The 20,688-nt window shown below is 28.5% G+C and overlaps 2 protein-coding genes across 4 annotated transcripts; one reads left to right on the top strand and one right to left on the bottom strand.

Annotated features, from left to right (window-relative positions):
* Nucleotides 1-1,857: 1,857 nt before the first annotated feature.
* Nucleotides 1,858-9,797, bottom strand: LOC123260645 (protein suppressor of forked). 2 transcript variants are annotated; one of them, XM_044721868.1, is made up of 13 exons: nt 9,426-9,797; nt 9,141-9,332; nt 8,981-9,013; nt 7,599-7,696; nt 7,024-7,177; nt 6,711-6,944; nt 4,941-5,324; nt 4,602-4,848; nt 3,475-3,544; nt 3,291-3,387; nt 2,734-2,992; nt 2,524-2,658; nt 1,858-2,316 (listed from the first exon to the last, which is right to left on the bottom strand). In XM_044721868.1, exons 1-13 carry the CDS (start codon nt 9,447-9,449, stop codon nt 2,102-2,104), a joined length of 2,142 nt encoding a protein of 713 aa, XP_044577803.1. In that variant the 5' UTR covers nt 9,450-9,797; the 3' UTR covers nt 1,858-2,101. The 2 variants fall into 2 exon arrangements, with proteins under 2 accessions (XP_044577803.1, XP_044577802.1); XM_044721867.1 differs by having other exon boundaries at nt 1,862-2,316; nt 9,141-9,347; nt 9,426-9,796.
* Nucleotides 9,798-13,039: 3,242 nt separating this feature from the next.
* On the top strand, nt 13,040-19,981 carry LOC123260648 (RNA-binding protein 45). Of its 2 annotated transcripts, XM_044721878.1 has the most exons (7): nt 13,040-13,191; nt 13,348-13,573; nt 13,755-13,869; nt 14,045-14,841; nt 15,204-15,436; nt 17,059-17,188; nt 17,399-18,237. In XM_044721878.1, the coding sequence occupies exons 2-6, from the start codon at nt 13,375-13,377 to the stop codon at nt 17,170-17,172; spliced, it is 1,458 nt and encodes a 485-aa protein (XP_044577813.1). In that variant the 5' UTR covers nt 13,040-13,191; nt 13,348-13,374; the 3' UTR covers nt 17,173-17,188; nt 17,399-18,237. The 2 variants fall into 2 exon arrangements, with proteins under 2 accessions (XP_044577813.1, XP_044577812.1); XM_044721877.1 differs by lacking the exon at nt 17,399-18,237 and adding an exon at nt 19,676-19,981 and having other exon boundaries at nt 13,056-13,573.
* Nucleotides 19,982-20,688: the final 707 nt, after the last annotated feature.

Below are 20,688 nucleotides of genomic sequence, written 5' to 3'. Positions count from 1 at the left end.
ATAGCAGTCAATAGATCGCTTCGCTTGAAGAACTAAACTGTAAATGGTGTTCAAAGTTTAATTGCACCCTTATCCAGTAGTTATAATTGCCGACAAACTTGCAGTTGTCGCTGAGAAATTATTGAGCTTGCTCAATTGCTTGCTTACGTGTTCAAATTCCATATAGAACTCCGTTGTGGGTTCTTATCCAATTATTTGATATTTTTTTATGAAATCAGAAATTTTTTAGATATAAAATAATTAATAAAAATGACGAAAAGTTTTTTTAATTTTAGTTCAATATTAATTTAATATAAAATTAAATTTTACTTGTATAAAAACTATGAAACTAATCAGCTACTCAACTAATTGATATACAAATGTTAATATTTATCTTTCGAACAAAGAAATCGGCACACTGCGCAATGGGTGAGGGTATATCGTGCTAGTGTAGTCGATTGGGGTAACTTTAACATACCAGGGTAACAATGTACGCCTACAGTCAACGCTCTCTGTATTGGACCTCTCTGTATTTGACCGCTCTTTGGGTTTGACTACATTCTTTCTCTGTATTTGACGATTTTACACAGCTCTTATCGACAAGGACGAGTCAAATACAGAGAATGGTCCTGTACGGGCGAGTCAAATACAGAGAGCGTTGACTGTAAAAATAAATAATAGTTTAAAAAAACTAAAAACACGCTTTTTATAGAAAACCAAACTAAAAAATAGAAAATAAATTTAAATTAAGAATAGTGTTAAAAATTTCAATAAATATAAATTAATAATAGTGTAAATAAAAAAAATGTATTTTATTTTAAAAAAAGCGTGAGGTGCATGGTGTCAATAGTTATAAATATTTTATTGACAGATATGAGTAGAGTGATTATCATTTTGATAATATCTTAAAAGCACCCCACGCTTTTTTTAAAATAAAATACATTTTTTTTATTTACACTATTATTAATTTATATTTATTGAAATTTTTAACACTATTCTTAATTTAAATTTATTTTCTATTTTTTAGTTTGGTTTTCTATAAAAAGCGTGTTTTTAGTTTTTTTAAACTATTATTTATTTTTTACTTTTTAGTTTGGTTTATTTATAAAAGCGTGATTTTTTAGTTTTTTTAAACTATTATTTGTTGATTATCAAAAATATTCAGGCGCGCAAATTACCCACGGAGAGTTACATACTGACATACTGACATACTGACATACAAGTGAAGCTAATAAAAATAATTATTTATAAATATTATAAATACGGGGAATCAGAGTTCGATTTCGGAGAGCGAGCCTGAGAAACGGCTACCAGAACCAAGGAAGGCTGCAGGCGCGCAGATTACCCACGGAGAGTTACTGACAAACTGACAAACTGACATACAAGTGAAGCTAATATAAAGCGTGTAATAAAAAATATTTAGACGTGAGTAAAAAGGGTGGGTCGGAATCACCCCGACAAGGCTAAAGTTATTCCTGCTAAGAGTATATAATAAATAAATAACAACGATAATTTTTGTATTATGTCTTTTATTTTTGCTTACAACTTTTCTCAATTTTAGAAAAAATTTATTAACTTTTTTTTTTTCTCTACGGAAAAATTATATTTATAATCATTAAAAAAAAATACCATTTATATACAACAATTGTCAAATATTTCACAATTACAAAATAAATTGTACAAGTTTGACAATTTTTATCCTCTAACATTATTATATATTATATAAATACACCAATCGTAGAATCAATATACTAACTTAAATTAAATTATTTTTAAATATTATTCAATTGCAATTATAAATTTAATTAAGGAACCAATATTTGACAAAAATAAAGATATTTATAATTAAGGCAGTATTTAATTAAAGACTTTACGAATATTTAAAACATCAATTCACATGAATTTAAACAGCCTTTATAGATTATAGTTAGAATGAATAGCGAATAAAATTAACTTTTAAAAAAAAAATTAATTTTTTAATGTAACGACTAGTTAATCGTTAACTTGATCTTAAGATCTATTGTTAAAATTACAAATTAAGTTTTATATACGCCGAATACAAAAATTAATTAATCAATATTATTTATGTTATAATCAACTTTAATAATAATGATTCGTCGTATTATTTAACACGTTTTTGTTGCCTCTGACGATAAATGTCATTAGCAGGCGGCGGTGGTAAGTCTTCATCTTCACTGTCATCAGCACCTATGCGTGTTCGTCGTCTTTTAGTCGAAATTCCGAGACCGTCATTGCTTTCGTCTACGATCCAGTGTACGGATTTTGCGAGATCAAATAATTTTGTATCACATCCATTGTCTGCAACTGGCAGTGGAGCTAGAATAATAATTGATTAAATAAATAAGTATCCAAACATTTTTAATTTACGGAAACTCGTAACAAAAAACCAGGGAGGAGTAATCAAGATTTTATATCTTACAATAGGGTCGAGGGAGGAGAAAAAGTTTTTTACATAGTTCATGAAAGAACCCTCGGTTATTGAGACGTTATATTTATTTATGTAATGGAGAATAAAATAATTACCTTGTTCAGGTAGTTGTATACGACTAAAGACGTCCATAAGAAGGTCGACTGCGACAAAAGGCCCGCGAAAGCAACCCGGTGGCGGAAGTAACGTGCACAGTTGAGCGGCAGCTGGTGGTAATGGAAATGCGCCACCTGATAAAAATAAAAATAAAAAGTTAGATGATTGTAAAAAAAATATTTTTTAAGATTGCTTAAGCTTAAACAAACCTGGAACTGGGTGTTCACCGGGTACTGCATGAACTTTTGGTTTAAAGGGTATCATTTGTGATATATCTGGGCGAGGTAACGCAGCTATAACTTCTTCGTTGTCTTGTGACCTCTGTAACGAGCCTCCGATATTATTTCTACCCAAATTTCCGACGTGGTATCCGATAGATTTTAGTTCCATCGTCGAGCATGGATAAAGGTCCAAAAATTTATATCTGTCAACTAATTGAGCTGTTTCTTTGCCTTCAAATTCTTTTAACTGAAAAAAATTATTTTATTAATTAGACAATCAATTAATTTAAAATTAAATATCTGTAATAAAGTAAAAGACCCAACTGCAGTTATTGAAACATGCAATTTTATTTTAATTGAAATAAATAAGTCACCTCTAATAAATTAATAAATATAATTTTTGAATTATAAATTTCAAGATAATTGTTTTTTTGAGAACATTTTATTTTTTTAATTAGAATAAAATTGCAAGTGTTAAACAACTAGGCTAGTGTCAATAACTGGGTCTTTTTACTTAGTGAATTAAATAATAAATTTATCAATACCTTTTCTAACACTGCGCTTCGACGTTTTTCAACCTTAACGATACTCGCCAAGTCACCAATATTTGATTCGAATTCCAAAAAACGATTCCAAATATCACTGTTAAATTTTTAAGTCAGTTAGAAAAATGTTCAATTTAATCATTAATAATGGTTTAATATTATCAAAATGTAAATAATTACTTACACTGATTTTTCAGGTTCTAAACTACCAGATGATAAAACCCTTTCAAATAATACACGAGTATTATTATCCTCTGTAAATAAAAAAATTATTATACTACTCAATTAAAATTAAAACCTGCACGGGAAAAAGTAAACTGTAATAAATAATAGCCGATTTATAATAAGTAATGATCAACTGGAAAAAATTACCATTTCTAATAGTAAAATCGTGATTTTAACAATCACTTTATAATATTTATCATTTAAATGCTACAATTTATTATTTACATGGAAGAAAATACTATTTCAAACAGTAATATTCGCTATATGAAAGTCGAAAATGTTAAAGTATAATAATTAAAAATGTTGACTTTGATATTTATCATTTCGTACCTAAAAAATCATCGCATGATATGTAAAAAATATAAACTACAGTTACTAAATTTTCTTTATAAGCAACATCAATATTTACAAATGGTAAATTGTAAACGCAACGCTGAAAATCAAACTATAATTATTGACTTGTTTGGACTGGAAAATATATATTTTAAGAGTAGAATTTTTACTATTTCAAATGTTCAATTTTTCGAGTGTGAGACCTTCTCCTTTTCTTCATAGTATAGACTACATCAAAGTTTTAATTAGCAAATTGTCTAACTCCATTTTAGAGAATCTTCTATTTGTACGAAAAAACGATTGATTCAAAATTTAATATCACTTAAAAAAACCATTTAATATCATTAATATCTAATAGAGGTATAATATTTTGGTTTATATCATTCAAATAATTTATAATTGGACTATTGCTGTAGCAAAATGTTAAAAAACCAGCCTTTAAAAAATAAGGAGTTAGAACAATTGCTAATTAGACCGTCGATATATTGAAACAATTTTTACTGTTTAAAACTGTTATTTTTTAAGATGAGAAAGTCGTTATTTACTACAGTGACAGCTACTAATCACATTTTCGATATTAAATTATAAATTGTGGCTTTTACACTTTCTACATTAAATTTTGTAATATTTACAATTGTGCCACCCCGATATCCGCTGTACTGTTTGAAACTATAAAAATTAACCGGAATCCGAGTGAATTTTACAGTTTACTTTTTTCAGTGTGACTTTGATAGTTTTAAAAGGATTACTTACCATTTAAGTGCGACAAATAATCGATGTAGCACAAAATATAGTCGGGATTATCAGCAAACTTCTTTAAGCCTAATTCAAAAATTCTAAATGCAATATTCTTATCCTTAGTGCAATAGTATTCCATCAGCGCTGCCGCGACATAAACATGATGACGCGACCGTGGATCTTCACGTGCGCGTTTGAATACTGTTCTAGCAGATTTAATTCCTTCAGCTCTTCTAGCGAATTTCATGTACTGTACATAAGCCTAAGTACAAATTAATTAAATTAAGTAAAAATTTATATCTCAAGTGTGTAAAGGTTAATAAATTATAAAAAAAAAAAAATGAATAAACTTACTAGTGTCGGATCAATATCTGGGATATCAAGGTACTTTTGGTAAATCTGGTGTACTTTTTCATATTTAACCCGTCCTTCTTCAAAGTCCGCGTGAGCAAAGTACAGCAGCATATTTTTAGCTAGCAAAGTATTGGTAGCGCGTTCAAACATTGTGGCAGCTTCATCGCTCAAGTTTTTAGCAGCATTGACGTCGCCTTTTTCCGTCAGGATTTTCGAACTCAACTCGAGAAAATGGGCCGCTTGATGCCAGACTGCTGGATGGTGACCCAGACACAGTAAACACTGCTCGATAGCAAACATTACTCGTCTAGCTACAAGTGATGTGTCCTCGGTCCTCAAAGGATTGCTGCGTTCCCATGCGATGTATTTTTTCCATAATTCAACCTGTGGAAATAATAATAATAATAATATATTAGTAAATATCTTTTTCAAAAATGCTCAAATTTTTATTTAAAATAATTTGTCTATAATATAAATGAATCCCGAAAAAATAGATCCGGACAAAATTTTGAAGATATGAGAAATTCATATTATTTCATTAATATTATTATAAAATAAAAATTAGGAAAACGGTTGACCCTAGAGGCCATCCCTGCAACTTCCCGCTGATTCCGTTAATATATGGCCGTTTTTTTTGAGCTCTTCGAGCTCAAAAATACAATCTGTTTGTTGTTTTGAGCTCTCTGAGCTCAAAACGGTACCTTTTCTATGCTTTTGAGCTCTTGAGCTCAAAAGTCTAATAGAAGTTTCATAGAACACTATTTTTTGAATTTTCAAACCACAATAAATTTTGAATGAATGAACCGATTTTTACGCGGTTGGCGGCATTCTACGCAGTTTTTTAAGCTTCATAAAGAATTTCTAAATTTCGATTGGTCAAACTAGAAATTTCGGAGTAACTCCGAAAAAACACTTTTTTCGGTTTTCTTTCGTTCACGATATCTCTCGAACGAATCAACCGATTTTGACCAGATTGGAGGCGATCGATGTGGGTTTTCAAGGTTGAGAGCTGATTAGTTTTTGGAATCGATCGGTAGAGCTGTTTAAAAGTTATTCCAAAAAAACCACTTCTAAAAAAATTTTTTTTCCTATTTTTTTTTAGATTTCTCCAAATTTCTCAAAATCTATCGGTCCGAATCGGATCAAATTTTCAGGAAATCTAAGTTTGGCGAATCCCTTTCGAATGGCACCAACCGTGATGAAATCGGTTCAACCGTTCAAAAGTTATAAGAGGTTTACATACTTACACACACACACACACAGACACAGTGACACCCTCGCGAGAATAGTCAGGGAAGCTCCCTAGGACCTCAAAACGTCGAGATCTGATGAAAACTCGATTTTCGAAAAACGGGGTAAAACCAATAACTTCCCGATTTTTGAAAATTTTCAATTTTCTTAGCGGGAAGTTAAAAATTATAATAATAATAATTATTATTATTCAACATTATTTTAAGATCGGTGATTCTATTTATTAAAGAGCATTTATTATTTTATTATGGTGTAATAATTGATAAATGAAAAAATTGAATAGTCTACCATTAAATCGGATCGGGAAAGCTGGCTTAAAATAATAAATAATAATAATAATATCTTTTTTTTTTGTAACAAAAAATGGAGCGATCATTCTGGGGGTGCTTGTTTTTCAGGAAAATTGTGGGCGTGATACAATTATTATTATTTTATAATAATTTTAATGAAATAATATGAATTTTTTATATTTTTAAAATGTTTTCCGAGTCTATTTTTTCTGATTACCAATATAAATACCTGCTTAAGTTCTTCAGGATGTCCAGTAGGTGGGACACTTGGTGCGCTGCGATTTAATCCACGAGTATTCGCTTCAAGTTCCTTAGCAACGCGCCTGGCGTTCATATAATCCCTTGATCTCTCCATAGCCATTTTCTCAGCAATAATCGGGTTTATATTTTGTTCAAACGCCATGTAGTCTTTCCATAATTGCTCCATGTTTATCATTGGATTAACAACTCCTCGTTGGTACACCTTGAAAATAATTTATTTTATTACAAGTGCTCGGTTCTACTTTTAGATCATTTTATAGATGTAAATTAAATATAGCTACCTTACGAACAGCGCTGATTTTTTGATTTTCTGCATAGGAACCAACTGCTTCAACACTTTTAAGAAATGTGACATAGTCATTCCAAATACTGTATGAATGAATATCCATACCGATTTTATCCAATGCAAAGTCGTACGCCTGTGCCATTTTTTCTCTGCAAAAAAATATATTTTAATTAGTTTCTATATCCGATTGCGATGGTTAAAATATTTTATTTTTAAAAATGATCCATTTCTCTTGAATTAATTACATGAAATAAAGAATTTATTTTATTAAAAAATATAAAATAATAATAAAATATTTGATTAATTTTTAGGTGATTAAAAATAGTAATAAAATTTCGGATTAAAATTTATTGTAATTCTTACTGAAGAGACTATTGTTTATGTGTAAGTATAAATTTCGTTTTGATAAAAAAAGACAAACTCTTCAAGTACAATAGAAGACATTCAGTAAAATTTTTTAGGAATAATTTTTTTTTTTTTTCAAAGAAATGAATGAATTAAAAGAGAACTGTACACGCATTTAAAAATAAAAAATTTCAACTGCGAAATAATGATTAAAAAAAAACTTACTTATACGTAGCAAGACTCGCTTTAGTTTCTTTAACGTAAGAAAGATATAACTTCCATAATTCTATATTCAAGATTTTCATTAGGCATCTTTGGAACAACTGTCAGGAAAGTAAATAAACAAAATTTTTTGAATTATTTATATTTATTCTAATTAATAAAAATAAATAAGTAAATAAATTTATAAATATCTATATTTAACTTCTTTTAATCATTAGATAATTTGAGGGAATACCTTACTTACTCACAGCACTTAGATCAAATAGAAACAACTTTAAAATATCCATCAAAGTTCAATAACAAACAACAACAATATTATCAGTTTCCACATTATTTTAAAGAAATAAAGAAAAAATATGATGGTTTGATTATTTATTTCTAATTTTGTTTCCATGTTACAATAATTATCAATAATTTATTAAAATTATCATTAATATTTTAAATTCAAGTAATTGGGTTAAATAATTATGCGACAAAAGCATTAAAAATAATTTATTTCAACAAACATTGCAAGTATATTTTCATTTATGATATAATTTATTGAAAAATAACAAATAATAATCCCCTTTTAAATAAATATTTCATTTATTTGTTGCAAATGGGTAGTGTGGTAATTATGTGCCTAAGTAGGATCGATAAATAAATGATCCCTACACATTTAAAAAAAAAAATTAATAAATAAAAAAAAAAACGGCGAATTTTTATAGATGAAGCAAAACGAATTGATCAACAGAACCTATCAATACTATTTGAGAAACGACAGCTATCGTAGAATTGGCCAATCAAAATAATCGGTAAACAAAATCAAACTCGATGATTCAACTCGAAATATTTTTACTTATCGAATCGCATTATTGCAGGAAGGAATTTAAGGCTCTCACATTCAGAAAGTTGTCTTCTTGGAGTCGTAATTACATAACTTGATATTAACATATTTATAAAATATTATTAATACTTGTAAATTAAAAAAAATTATCTTAATAAATTGCTCCAAGAAATGAACCTCCCAAATGTATGAAGAAAACATTAATTAATCAATGAAATAAGTGGCTTGTAATCAAGTCAAATTTTTTTTATTCACCTCACACAGAATGTAAAGTGCTTTAAATAATATAAACACGGCTGTACTGTTAGTAACAGCTATTTTTAATTATTATTTTTTTTTTAATTACTTATCTATCTAAATATCGGGCATAAATTTTTAAAAATTATCAACTATTGTTTGATTAAAAAATTAATTATCAAATTAATCTGTTTTTTTTACATTTATAAAAATTAATACGTGAATATTTAGTGACTAGTTTTTTTTTTTTAATTAAACAATAGTTTTTAAAAATACTAACAAAAAATCACATGGATTTACATTACTGTAAGATTTAACATACCTTTTCTACTTTCTCATAGTTGCGCATTTTTATCTGTAATTAAAAAAATAAAATTTATGCTTAGGTATTTACTTTAAAAATTAAAATAGTTCATTAGAACAAATTTTTTTTTTTAGTTTCAGAGTAATTAAATAACAAAAACAATGAATTTATTTATTACCTCTTGTTCAATATAAATTTTCCAGTATCGTCCAGCAGATGGAAAAATAGTCACGAGTTTTTCGAATACCGGTCTAACCTCGGTGATAGGCCTATTTTGTGCTTCCCTTATCAAAATACTCCACGCTTCCAAATCATACGGGCTCTCGTCGACCGTTTTTTGTGCTCGTTGCAATTTTTCATTACCCCAATCCTTCAAGGACATGTTCTTTTAATTTGGAGAAAAAAAAAATATATATATATTAATAAAACAAAAACTTTTAAATATTACAAATAAACTACTTACAAATTCCATTTTTTCCTCAGTCATCTTGTAATTATTGCGAGTATAATTTTAACTTAAATAATTATATATTACCACACCTAATATAAATATACAAATGTAATGATAAAACAAATACTATGTACTAACAGTCGTTTGGATAATTATAAACACGAATCAAAGATAAACTTGTATTACAAAAATATAAAAGTAAAATATGAATAGTGTGTTAGTAATTATTTAAATAAATTATTTAGTACTGAAACTTGTTTAGTTGATGGTGTTAATATAAGTTACAAGATTTTGTTGATGTTACAATGTGGAAGATGGATGAAGATGAGCTGATGGCGGCGAAATGAAACCACTTTCTGCTTTTGGGTTGGTTATGCCATGATCGCTTGCGTTTATTGTAGATTTTAGTTGATTGTAAATCAGCCTTTTTTATGATACTGAAGTTAGGATTTTCTGAAAGTACTGAAGTTAGCTGACAAGTGTCAATTTTTAAAAGTGTTTTTAACAATCAATTACAATAAAATAAGTGTCTTAAAAAATTTACATTAATAATTTTTTTTAATTTTTACACCAGCAATTTTTTTTATTAAATTTTTAACTTCCCGCTAAAAATCTCAGATTTTCAAAAATCGGGAAGTTATTGTTTTTACCCCGTTTGGCAAAAATCGAGTTTTCATCAGATCTCGACGTTTGAAGGTCACAGGAAGCTTCCCTGACTACCCCCGCGATGTTGTCACTATGTCTGTATGTATGTATGTATGTGTGTGTGTGTGTGTGTGTGTGTGTGTGTGTGTGTGTGTGTGTGTGTGTGTGTGTGTGTGTGTGACTATGTGACTCGCTTATAACTTTTGAACGGTTGAACCGATTTCATCGCGGTTGGTGCCATTCGAAAGGGCTACGCTGAACTTAGATTTCCTGAGAATTTGAACCGATTCGGACCGATAGATTTTAAGAAATCTTGAAAAATCTTAAAAAAAATAAGAAAAAAATCATTTTTGAAAGTAGTTTTTTTGGAATATCTTTTAAACGGCTCTATCGATCAACTTCAAAAACTAATCCGCCCTTAAGCTTGAAAAACCACGCCGATCGGCGTCAACCCGATCAAAATCGGTTGATTCGTTCGAGAGATAGCGTGAACGAAAGAAAACCGAAAAAAACCGAAAAAAGTGTTTTTTTCACATAACTTCGTCATTTCTTCTCGGATCACTTTTGATGACATAGCATAATTTATAGAGCTTAAAAAACCGCGTCGATTGCCGCCAAAAACGTAGAAATCGGTTAATTAGTTCAAAAGATATCGTCAATAAAAGATTTGAAAACAAGTGTTTTTTTAAAATCACTGCGACATTTTTAACTTCCCACTAACAAAATCGAAGATTTTCAAAAAATTAGAAGTTATTGTTTTCACCCTGTTTTTTTTTTTTATTTACTCACGTCTTAACTGTAATCATTTTTTGAATGAGCTTGGATAGCTCAAAATGACACGAAAATTATATTTATGAGCTCGAAAAGCGCAAAAAGTAATAAGTGCAATTTTAAGCGCTTAAGTATGGAATTAGCGGGAAGTTGCCGGGATGGCCGTTAGGGTCAATCGTTTTCCAAATTTTTTATAGTGTTTTAATTGATGAAAATTAAGTTAGCCAAAATCTAAAAATTTTTAGAATATTTTTTTATTGAAAAAATTATTAAAAAATTATGATATTAAAGTTAGCAGCCACTTAATAATTTGTTAATTTTTTGTAATAAATAAATTTGCTGCGAAAAATTATTTCTAAAAAATTTCATTTTTAAAATTTTCTAATTGTCAATTTTTTTCTCATTTTCTTTGACATAATTTATTTCAAAATTTTATTCTTTCGAAAACATCCCTGAACTATAGCGAACAAAACAAAAAGAAAATTGTTGAAATCGGTCCAGTTTTTTTTTAGTTTTAGCGAGACTAACGCACAGCTATTCATTTATATATATATATATATATATATATATATATATATATATATATATATATATATATATATACAGATGGCATGAATTTATAGAAAAAAAATACTTACGGAATTTAAATTCAAATCAAAATTTATAAAAAAAAAAATAGTTGATACTGATGAGACAGATTTATGACATGATTAAAATAATTAATTGAAATTCATAGCTGTAGAAAGTTATTTTGTTTGCAAACATTCACCGTGAATTTGTCTGGTATTTTAAATTAAAATTTTTGATATAAATATATTGACCCTAATTAACATAGTTTATGAATTTTTTTTTTTTTAAGTTATGCAATTGTTATGTCCACCCGTAAAATTTTTCTTTTAAATTTAAATCACCCGCGCAGATGGAAGACTTCTCCATGCGCGAAAGCCACAATAAAATAGAAGCTACGCGACTGCTGGTTAACTAGCGGGGACTTCTGCAACCTCAGCACCGCGAGTATTTAAAAAGGCGATCAACAGCCAACGCCTTGTCTTTGTTAATTAATTCGACTTCCGCGTTTAATTGACGGGCCCGTGCCTTGTAGAGTCCTTTGCTTTAATTTGCTCCGCACTTAAAGGAAGTTTGGACGCGGTTTCAACCGGCAGGCCACGTAATAATTTTAAGTATCTTAGAGAGTCGTATTCTCAAAGTTCTAATTTGCCCTGCACTTAGGCGAGAATTCGGCCAGTAAGTAAATCATAGAGAACCGTATTCTCAAAGTTCTAATTTGCCCTGCACTTAGGCGAGAATTCGGTCATCAAGTTTATTCAAAATTTCTTAAAAGCTAGTTTTGCGCACTTTACCCTACGGGGGACTGGAGGACGTTAGCTCAATCAAATTATTAAAATTCATTAAATTAAATTACGTTAAAATTAAATTTGTGAAAGTGTAAGTTTTGGCGTTCATAAAAATAAATCTAAATAAACGTGAAATCAGTTTAAATCAGTTCATTTCACAAAATAAGAAGCCCGTAAAATAAGCAGCCCAATTCCATCCTAATCCATCCGCTGCAAGGACCAATCAGAGGGCCCAATCCAGGAAAAGGCGCTAACAGCAGCCCCGGAGTCACGGATCCGGTAATAACTAAAAATCCTGCAAAGAGTACATCTATTAAGTACATCTATCTATAAGTACATCTATTCTTAATAAAATCCGTGTACAGTCTCAAACGAAGGCGTGGTAAATTCGTACATCGAAAACGTCCCACAAAAATAATTAAAACAACGGAATTAAAACCTCCGTTGCGTATTCTTTAAACTGTTAGTCCAAACCTCCACCGTTTACGCTACCACTTAAACGCCCTTGGACATAACACAATTGTCTAATATCAAAAGTATTCCCAATGGAAAATTTTTAATCAATTTTTTTTTAATCTTATTAAATACTGTAATGGTCCGATAATTTAATTTTGTGTAAAGTGGTTATCCAACAATATATTTAAATCAATTTAAACGAATAATTTTCTTCGCCGTTATTTTGAATGTTAAAAACCCAGTCATATATCAATATTTATTCATTCCTGCTATTTCAAAGTTGAGTATTTCAATATTCCCGGGCGAATTACGACCACGTCAGTAATCTAGACTCAATAAAATAAATTCACACGCTGCCACTAGAGCTAGGACATAACAGGGTGTAAACAAAGTATAGTAAACTACGATAGTGGGGATACAGCACTACAGTAGTCGTGTCGCCGTTGTCTTATTTTGCAGTGAAGTTTTCAGTTTGCTTTCATATACTTTCATGCTTTCATCTTTTCGTCGCCGCTACGGTTACAGTCACAGTATCACGCAGTCTCACGAGTGTATGTATTTATTGCAATACAGATCTATACATATGCACACTGCACATATACAGGTTGCATGAAACACACATCCACGCCCGTTATAAGTACATAAGTATACATAGGTATACAAGACACGTAGTAGTTCTTGGCGACACTCTTAACGTAACGTTTTAGCTTTGGTAGCTTTCGCTCATTTGCAAAATGGCTGATCACAGAGAACGAGACTCATATTATTCGCAGACCGACCCGCGTTCAAAAAATGATGATCCACCAAATTCACGTTTGTTCGTTATCTGCCACAAAAGTTTGGAAGAGGAAGATCTCAGAAAATCATTTGACAAGTTCGGTAAAATTGAGGATATTTGGGTTGTTAAAGACCGCAATACGGGTGAAAATAAAGGTAATTATTTTTCATTCATCACACGCTAATCAATAATATTTATTATTTATTATTCATACTTGAGTAGAGTTTAACTCTTGCATAACATTTATTCAATTATTTTATCTCTATCTTGTATCTTTGTTTTATAAAATCAATACACATATTATTTTATCCAATTTAATTAAATTAACAATTACAGGCGTCACTTATATTAAATTTTCAAAAACATCTGAAGCGGCGTTTGCCTTGGAAGAAATGAATGGAAAAATGCTAGGATCCATTGGCCGTCCAATTAAAGTTATGATTGCATCTAAGTATGTATAGTCATAATAATAATTAACAATTATTACAATCTAAACGGGAAAAAAAAATTTTTTTTTTTTTTTTAGAGTCATTAAATTATTAAATGATATAGTAATTTTTACAAACATGATTTAAAAATTTTTTTTGTTATATAAAACAATTTTATGATTTATAAAAAAATAACAGCCGCGATCAAGGATCCGTACGAGAAACAAATGAAGAAGAGAGATGGGTGAGATTATTCTGCGTTCTACCAAAGTCAATGACCGATCACGAATTACAACAGGAGTTTTCTAAATTTGGACCGATTGAGTATGCGACTGTTGTCAAGGATAGAAATACAAATGAATCCAAGGGATTCGGTTATGTCAAGTTTAAAAAAGTATCAAGCGCGGCACGAGCATTTGAAGAGTGCGATCGTAAATACAAAGCAGTATTTGCCGAGCCAAAAAAACCTAAACCGGATCACTCTGATTCAAAGTACAACAACAATGGATTATCGATGCAGTACGACAATATGAGCAATAACTTCGGGTCATCTAGCTTTGGTAAAAGTAGTATCGGTCTGGAAATTGCAACCAATTATCCTAATCAAGAGGGTTACACTCGGCTGCAAGTGATCGCACACCCGGCGTTAAATCAAGACCAGCTTTGGAAGCTATTTGACATAGTGCCTGGTTTAGATTATTGTCAACTTAAGACAGATATGAGATATAGAGTACCACGCGGACAAGCGACCGTAGTTTACTCACATCCAAACGCTGCGGCTTATGCTCGCGAAAAGTTTCACGGGTTTGAGTATCCACCAGGTCACAGGATGATCGTTAAGCCGGACATGACTGGCGCACCATCACAGAAAAGTTTAAAACCTGGTGGATCTAATATTAGTGGACTGGGTCCAGCTAGAACAGACCTTGCTCATCTAGCGGAAACAATTGCCCAAGCTACATCGTTAATTCAAGCAGCTGGACTAACGGCACCAAGTAGGTTCATTTATTTTTTATCATTATCATCATGATTTTATCTGTACTGCTTCTTTATATATTATTTACATATTTTATTATTTCGCAGTAAAAATTTTTTTCTTACTCAGTCTATAATTATTTACCGTATAAAAATAGTTTCGGAGTGAAATTTTTTAATTGAAAAAAATTATTCCGTTATAGTTATTGACTTGAAATAATTATTATTTTTAATAATAATAATAATAATAATTATTATTATTATTATTATTATTATTACTATTATAATTTTTAATTAAAAATTCATTTTTATTCAATTGTACTCCACTTTTGATTTATTGTTGGTCTAATTAATAATAATTATTATTATTATTATTACTTAGGTTTGGAGCATACAATGACTATGAAATTACCACCAGTGCAGCCAATGGCAAGTATAGACGCAGATGTTGAAAAAAGGTGTTTCATTGTTTGTGGACCACCAGTGCCTCCAATTTATGCGATGAAAGATGCATTTTGTAGATTTGGAAATCTTATTGATGTTTATATGTTGCCTGGTAAAAATTGTGGCTATGCAAAGTACGCAAGTGTTGAGAGTGCAAATCGCGCTATTGAGGTATGATTAACAAGTACTCTATAATTAATTTAACATATCGTTAGTTAGACTGATAATTGATAATATTAATTTAAGTTAACTAATAATATAGTAATGGTTTGAAAGTATGATGAAAATTAATTATAAAATAAAAATACAATGAATGACTTAGTTGGCTATATAACTTAAAATAACTCTGGTGGTCCTTTTAAGTCTACTATACTATGATTTATTAGATGAATATATACAGCTTGAATTTGAGAATAATGAATTCAACTAGGTGCGATATTTTAGATTTGTCGGAAACGACCCGTTTAGTGATTATTTTATTATTAGAATTTTCATGATTATGATTATGATATGTGCTGTACTGGGCTCTGAGAAATACAAATTATAATATAATATTTTTACTCAACTGCGACCAAGTTAAAAGGAGACTAATAAATTTGAAAGATTTATATATATGTATATATATCTACGCTATGTTTCTTTCGTCTGGAATAAACGCAGCTGGACCGATTTTTGGTAAATTAAACATATTAAATTCGTTTCGGTCGCATGAGTAATGTTTCAAAAACGAAAAACTCTATAAATATCACACTATAGTTTCCGGTGACCACTAAACTTTATAGTATGGAAAAGGCTTTATATTTATTTTAAGACTATATTTTTTACTAATTTTATTTAAATAATTAGGAAGTATTTTAAAAAATTTCTTTATTAAATACTAGCTGACCCGGTGAATTTCGTATCACCTACAATATATTTTATTACACCTTTCGAACAGCGATTATCAATCTTTAAACTCTAATCTACTTCTATAAAGAATAAATACTGGCTGCATGAAGTGCGGTTAGAATTTTGTCAAGTTATTAAATGAAACTCGCTTCTTATTATCGCCTGATAATCAAGATAAAAAAAAATGAACACTGAATTGATGAAATTTTTTTTTGTCCATATATACAAAAGATAGATGATTAACAAGTTTAGATCTGTTGATTTCCTTAGTTGAACTTTCGGGTTTTTCAAAAATTTTATTCTTTCGAAAAAACATCCCTGAACTATAGCGAACAAAACAAAAAGAAAATTGTTGAAATCGGTCCAGTTGTTTTTAAGTTTTAGCGAGACTAACGCACAGCTATTCATTTATATATATTATATATAGATCGCATGAATTTATAGAAAAAAAAAAATACTTACGGAATTTAAATTCAAATCAAAATTTATAAAAAAAAAAAAAAGTTGATACTGATGAGACAGATTTATGACATGATTAAAATAATTAATTGAAATTCATAGCTGTAGAAAGTTATTTTGTTCGCAAACATTCACCGTGAATTTGTCTGGTATTTTAAATTAAAATTTTTGATATAAATATATTGACCCTAATTAACATAGTTTATGAATTTTTTTTTTTTAAGTTATGCAATTGTCTAATATCAAAAGTATTCCCAATGGAAAATTTTTAATCAATTTTTTTTTATGATCGAAAAATCTTTTGAAGTTGAATCATTTTCAAATAAATTACTTAAAGTGTCAAACAACTACGAACTATGCTATTAAATTAGTGCTCTAAATAATTAAAGTAAAATATCTGTCAAGAAAGTAATTTAATAATGGAGTGAAACGATTTATCATTTCAGACACTGCACGGACAAGAGATATGTGGTTCTCGTTTGAAGGTGTTAGAGGCTGAAGAACGTAACGTTGGTGATGATCGCCGAAAACGTTTGAAAATGGATGAGGAACAGAATTAACTAGATGGAGTGTCACGTAAGTACAAATAACTTCGCGAGAGAAAAACGTACTATTAATATATAATATATATGCGTATAAATATAGAACAGATATTATATTTTTATCCATATATATATTTAAGTGAAACTAATAATGCCACGAGGATATTTATTGACGAATTAAGGAAAAATAATGAAATTTAGTTTATGGATAAATATAATTTTTTTTATGTGTTTATCTTCACAGACTGACTGGTAACCCATAAACACAAGCTGGACGCACGCAACAATGAGACGAATTTTAAGACTCACTTGACCACATCGGGCCTGCAACTGAGGAAAACCCACTTCAACTATCTATAAAAAATAATAATTACAACAACTGATTGCTTACAATTGCCACTTCAACATTACCGAAAACAATAACGTTACTCAACTTAATATTTATTTTATTTCTCCTTTCTTTGTTTTTTAAACTCATAATCTCCTCACAATTGATACACATATACATCACATTTAATTGTTCAGTCACTTATTTGGGTATAGAGTAAAAAACTATCGGCTTTTGATACGTTAAGTAAAGTTTTGGACACTTTAAAGACAGAAAAAAAACATCGTTAATGTTTTTATTGTATTCCACGATTCTTTAATTACCTTTCTCTTATGTCGAAATTAATTTAAAAATATCCACGAATTGTATGGTGTCCAAAACTAGTACTTTTACCCTAACAATTGTGCGGGGACTGATTTTATTTCAGTACTTTTTAAGTTTGTGGCTGTGTTAATAATCAATATTGCTCACTTGTCGTTTTAAATAATTAATTAATATACCGGTTGTGCTTTGGGAAATATTTATTAAAAATTTTTTAATCCAAGATGAAAATTAAGATGCTATTAAACAAACAAACTAAAATAGTTATAATTATAATAATATAATTGACGTCCTACATCTATTTTTATACAGAAAATTAAAAAAAAATTGCTATGGACTAGTGCCGAATACGGTTCGTAAGTGGAGGAATAATTATTAACAATTATGAAAAGTTTACTTTGAAATTTTTATTTTCATACTAAAAAAAAATAAACCAAAAAAATTTTATTTAAATATCATTACTATCAAATTAGAAATTTTATTTTAATCATACATCAATTTTTTGAATTATCGGTTAAGAAAATTTCAATGAAAACTTTTCTTACTAAATTTTTATTTAAAAAAAATATATTCATTTATACAAACAAGTTTAGAAGAAAATTAAGTGATTAATTAATTGATAACATAAAATAATGGTTTAGTCTCGTAACTATTAATCTTTGTTAAATTTATATTATTCATTTATTATTAATTAATTAATTAAAAAATTATATGAAAACAAATTAATCGCGTGGCCTTTAGAGTTTAGAATTGTCGAAATATTCGACTGCGTCAGGGATCTTGCGTTATAGAGTAAAAAGATCAAAGCAGAATGCATGAAATTTGAAAATATTCATATTAGAGTTACATTATTAATATTGAGCTAGCATGGTCATTTTATTCTTATTAATGATTATTAAATTAATAATTATAATATCCTTATAATTAAACTGTAATGATTCCGTAATATTGTTTAAATTTTTTTCACATTTAGATAGTTTTTACCTGTGTTATATTATCATTAATAATATATTGAGTTTATTTGTATTTAAATGAATTGATACAAAATTTAAATATTTTTATTGGTTGTTTTAATTTTCAACGTCCGTATTTATTTACTGATTTTAAAGAAGGGATATAAACACTTAATAATATAGTGAATATACCAAATCAATTTCTATAAAAATTACCGCGAATGTAGTTTCGATATAAAAGAAAATTTTCAAAATTAGTTGTATTATGTAAATGATTTTTTTTATTATTTTTAAAACATTAATTTTAAATATTAATAATTTATAAGTTAATAAAATAGATATACCTTTATAGAATATACATGGTAACAGTATAATTATAATAATAATAATATTAATAATAATAATATAAAAAAAAAAAAACATAATATCTTTCATCACCCACATTTAGTAACTAAACAATATAATTATTTGAATGAAAACAAAACAATAAACATGTGTTTTTGACATTAATGTGTGACTATATACCGTTAAATTTTTAGACTGTAACAGACTTGCCTTAATAGCCGAAAAATACATTTAATAATGAATTAAAAATTTATTTTTTATTTATTCGTAATTTTAGATTTTTTAAATCTGTACAACACTAAAAATGTTTATGAATTTCCTTTTTTTTTTTTTATTAATCTATTTCATAAATTAATGATGCAATTTTAATTACAAATAATGAAATTTTTTAAACTACTGATGAGTAAATTTTATTATAAACTAAATATAAAATTATTAAAATTGTATCATTAGTACGAATTATTTCCAGTTAAACAATTAACAATAATGTGTTTTTTTGAATCATCTATTTAAAGAATTGGGTCTGGAGAGTGACTCAATTAATTAATACTGAACACTTTGTTTCCATTTTCAGGACACTGGCACATCGAAAAAACCCAAGTACCTGATGACATCTGTGATTTTAATTATAAAAATAAATACGATACAGAGTTTATAATTAAATAAAAAAAATTAATTAATTTTTTAAAAATAATAATTATTATTATTACCATCATAGAAATAACTGTCTTAAATTTTTTAATTTCAACTAATATCCATCTCTCAACAATCATAAAAAAGTCCTATATTTTATAGTATAGATGACAAGTTGATTGTTAGCTCAACTGAGTTAACCAAGTTGATATAATTGTAATTAAATAAATAATTAATATTCTCTATATATAACTGTACAACGTTACTATTATTTCTTCTGTTTTATGTCGAACTAATTTGCAAGTGACTTTCACCTTTAATCCCCTGTAGTTTTAACAGTTCTATTTTTTATTTAATCTTTAATAATGAATGAAGTATTTATAAGTAAGTGTATCTTTAAGTTACTGCAATGAAAAATTTATAAATTTGGTAAGTAGATAAATTTTAATTAAAATAGCTGTTTTAAAAACAACGTTAGCTCATCAACATTTTTTTTTTTTATTTACTTCAATAATGTTTCAAATATAAGAATAATTAAAATCAATTCTAATGGCAATTAATTTTATGAAGTTTCAAATTGCATTGTGTGAGTGAAAAAATTTCGTTTATTGCTCGTATATCTTCGAAAATTAACGACATTGCGTAAGCACAGGGACGATAATTCTTGTCAAACAATAATTAAAAATAGATCACAGATGATTGGACTTAATAAAAGAAAAACAATCATGTCATTGTTATTATTACGATGTTTCGACTTTTTTTTGAGTCTTCACGAATGTATTTACGGATGTATGTATGTATTTTTCAGAGCCCGATTAAGACTCAATAAAGAGTTGAAACGTCTCAATAATAACAATGACATGATTGTTTTTCTCTTATTAAGTCCAATTACCTGTGATCTATTTTTAGTAGATTTCATAGAAATCTAACATTGCATTGGTCCTCCAATGCAAC

Source organism: Cotesia glomerata, linkage group LG3, assembly GCF_020080835.1.
Source record: "Cotesia glomerata isolate CgM1 linkage group LG3, MPM_Cglom_v2.3, whole genome shotgun sequence".
Lineage (NCBI taxonomy): Eukaryota > Metazoa > Arthropoda > Insecta > Hymenoptera > Braconidae > Cotesia > Cotesia glomerata.
Note: the sequence above shows the minus strand (reverse complement) of the source record. Positions and strands in the feature narration are given on the sequence as shown.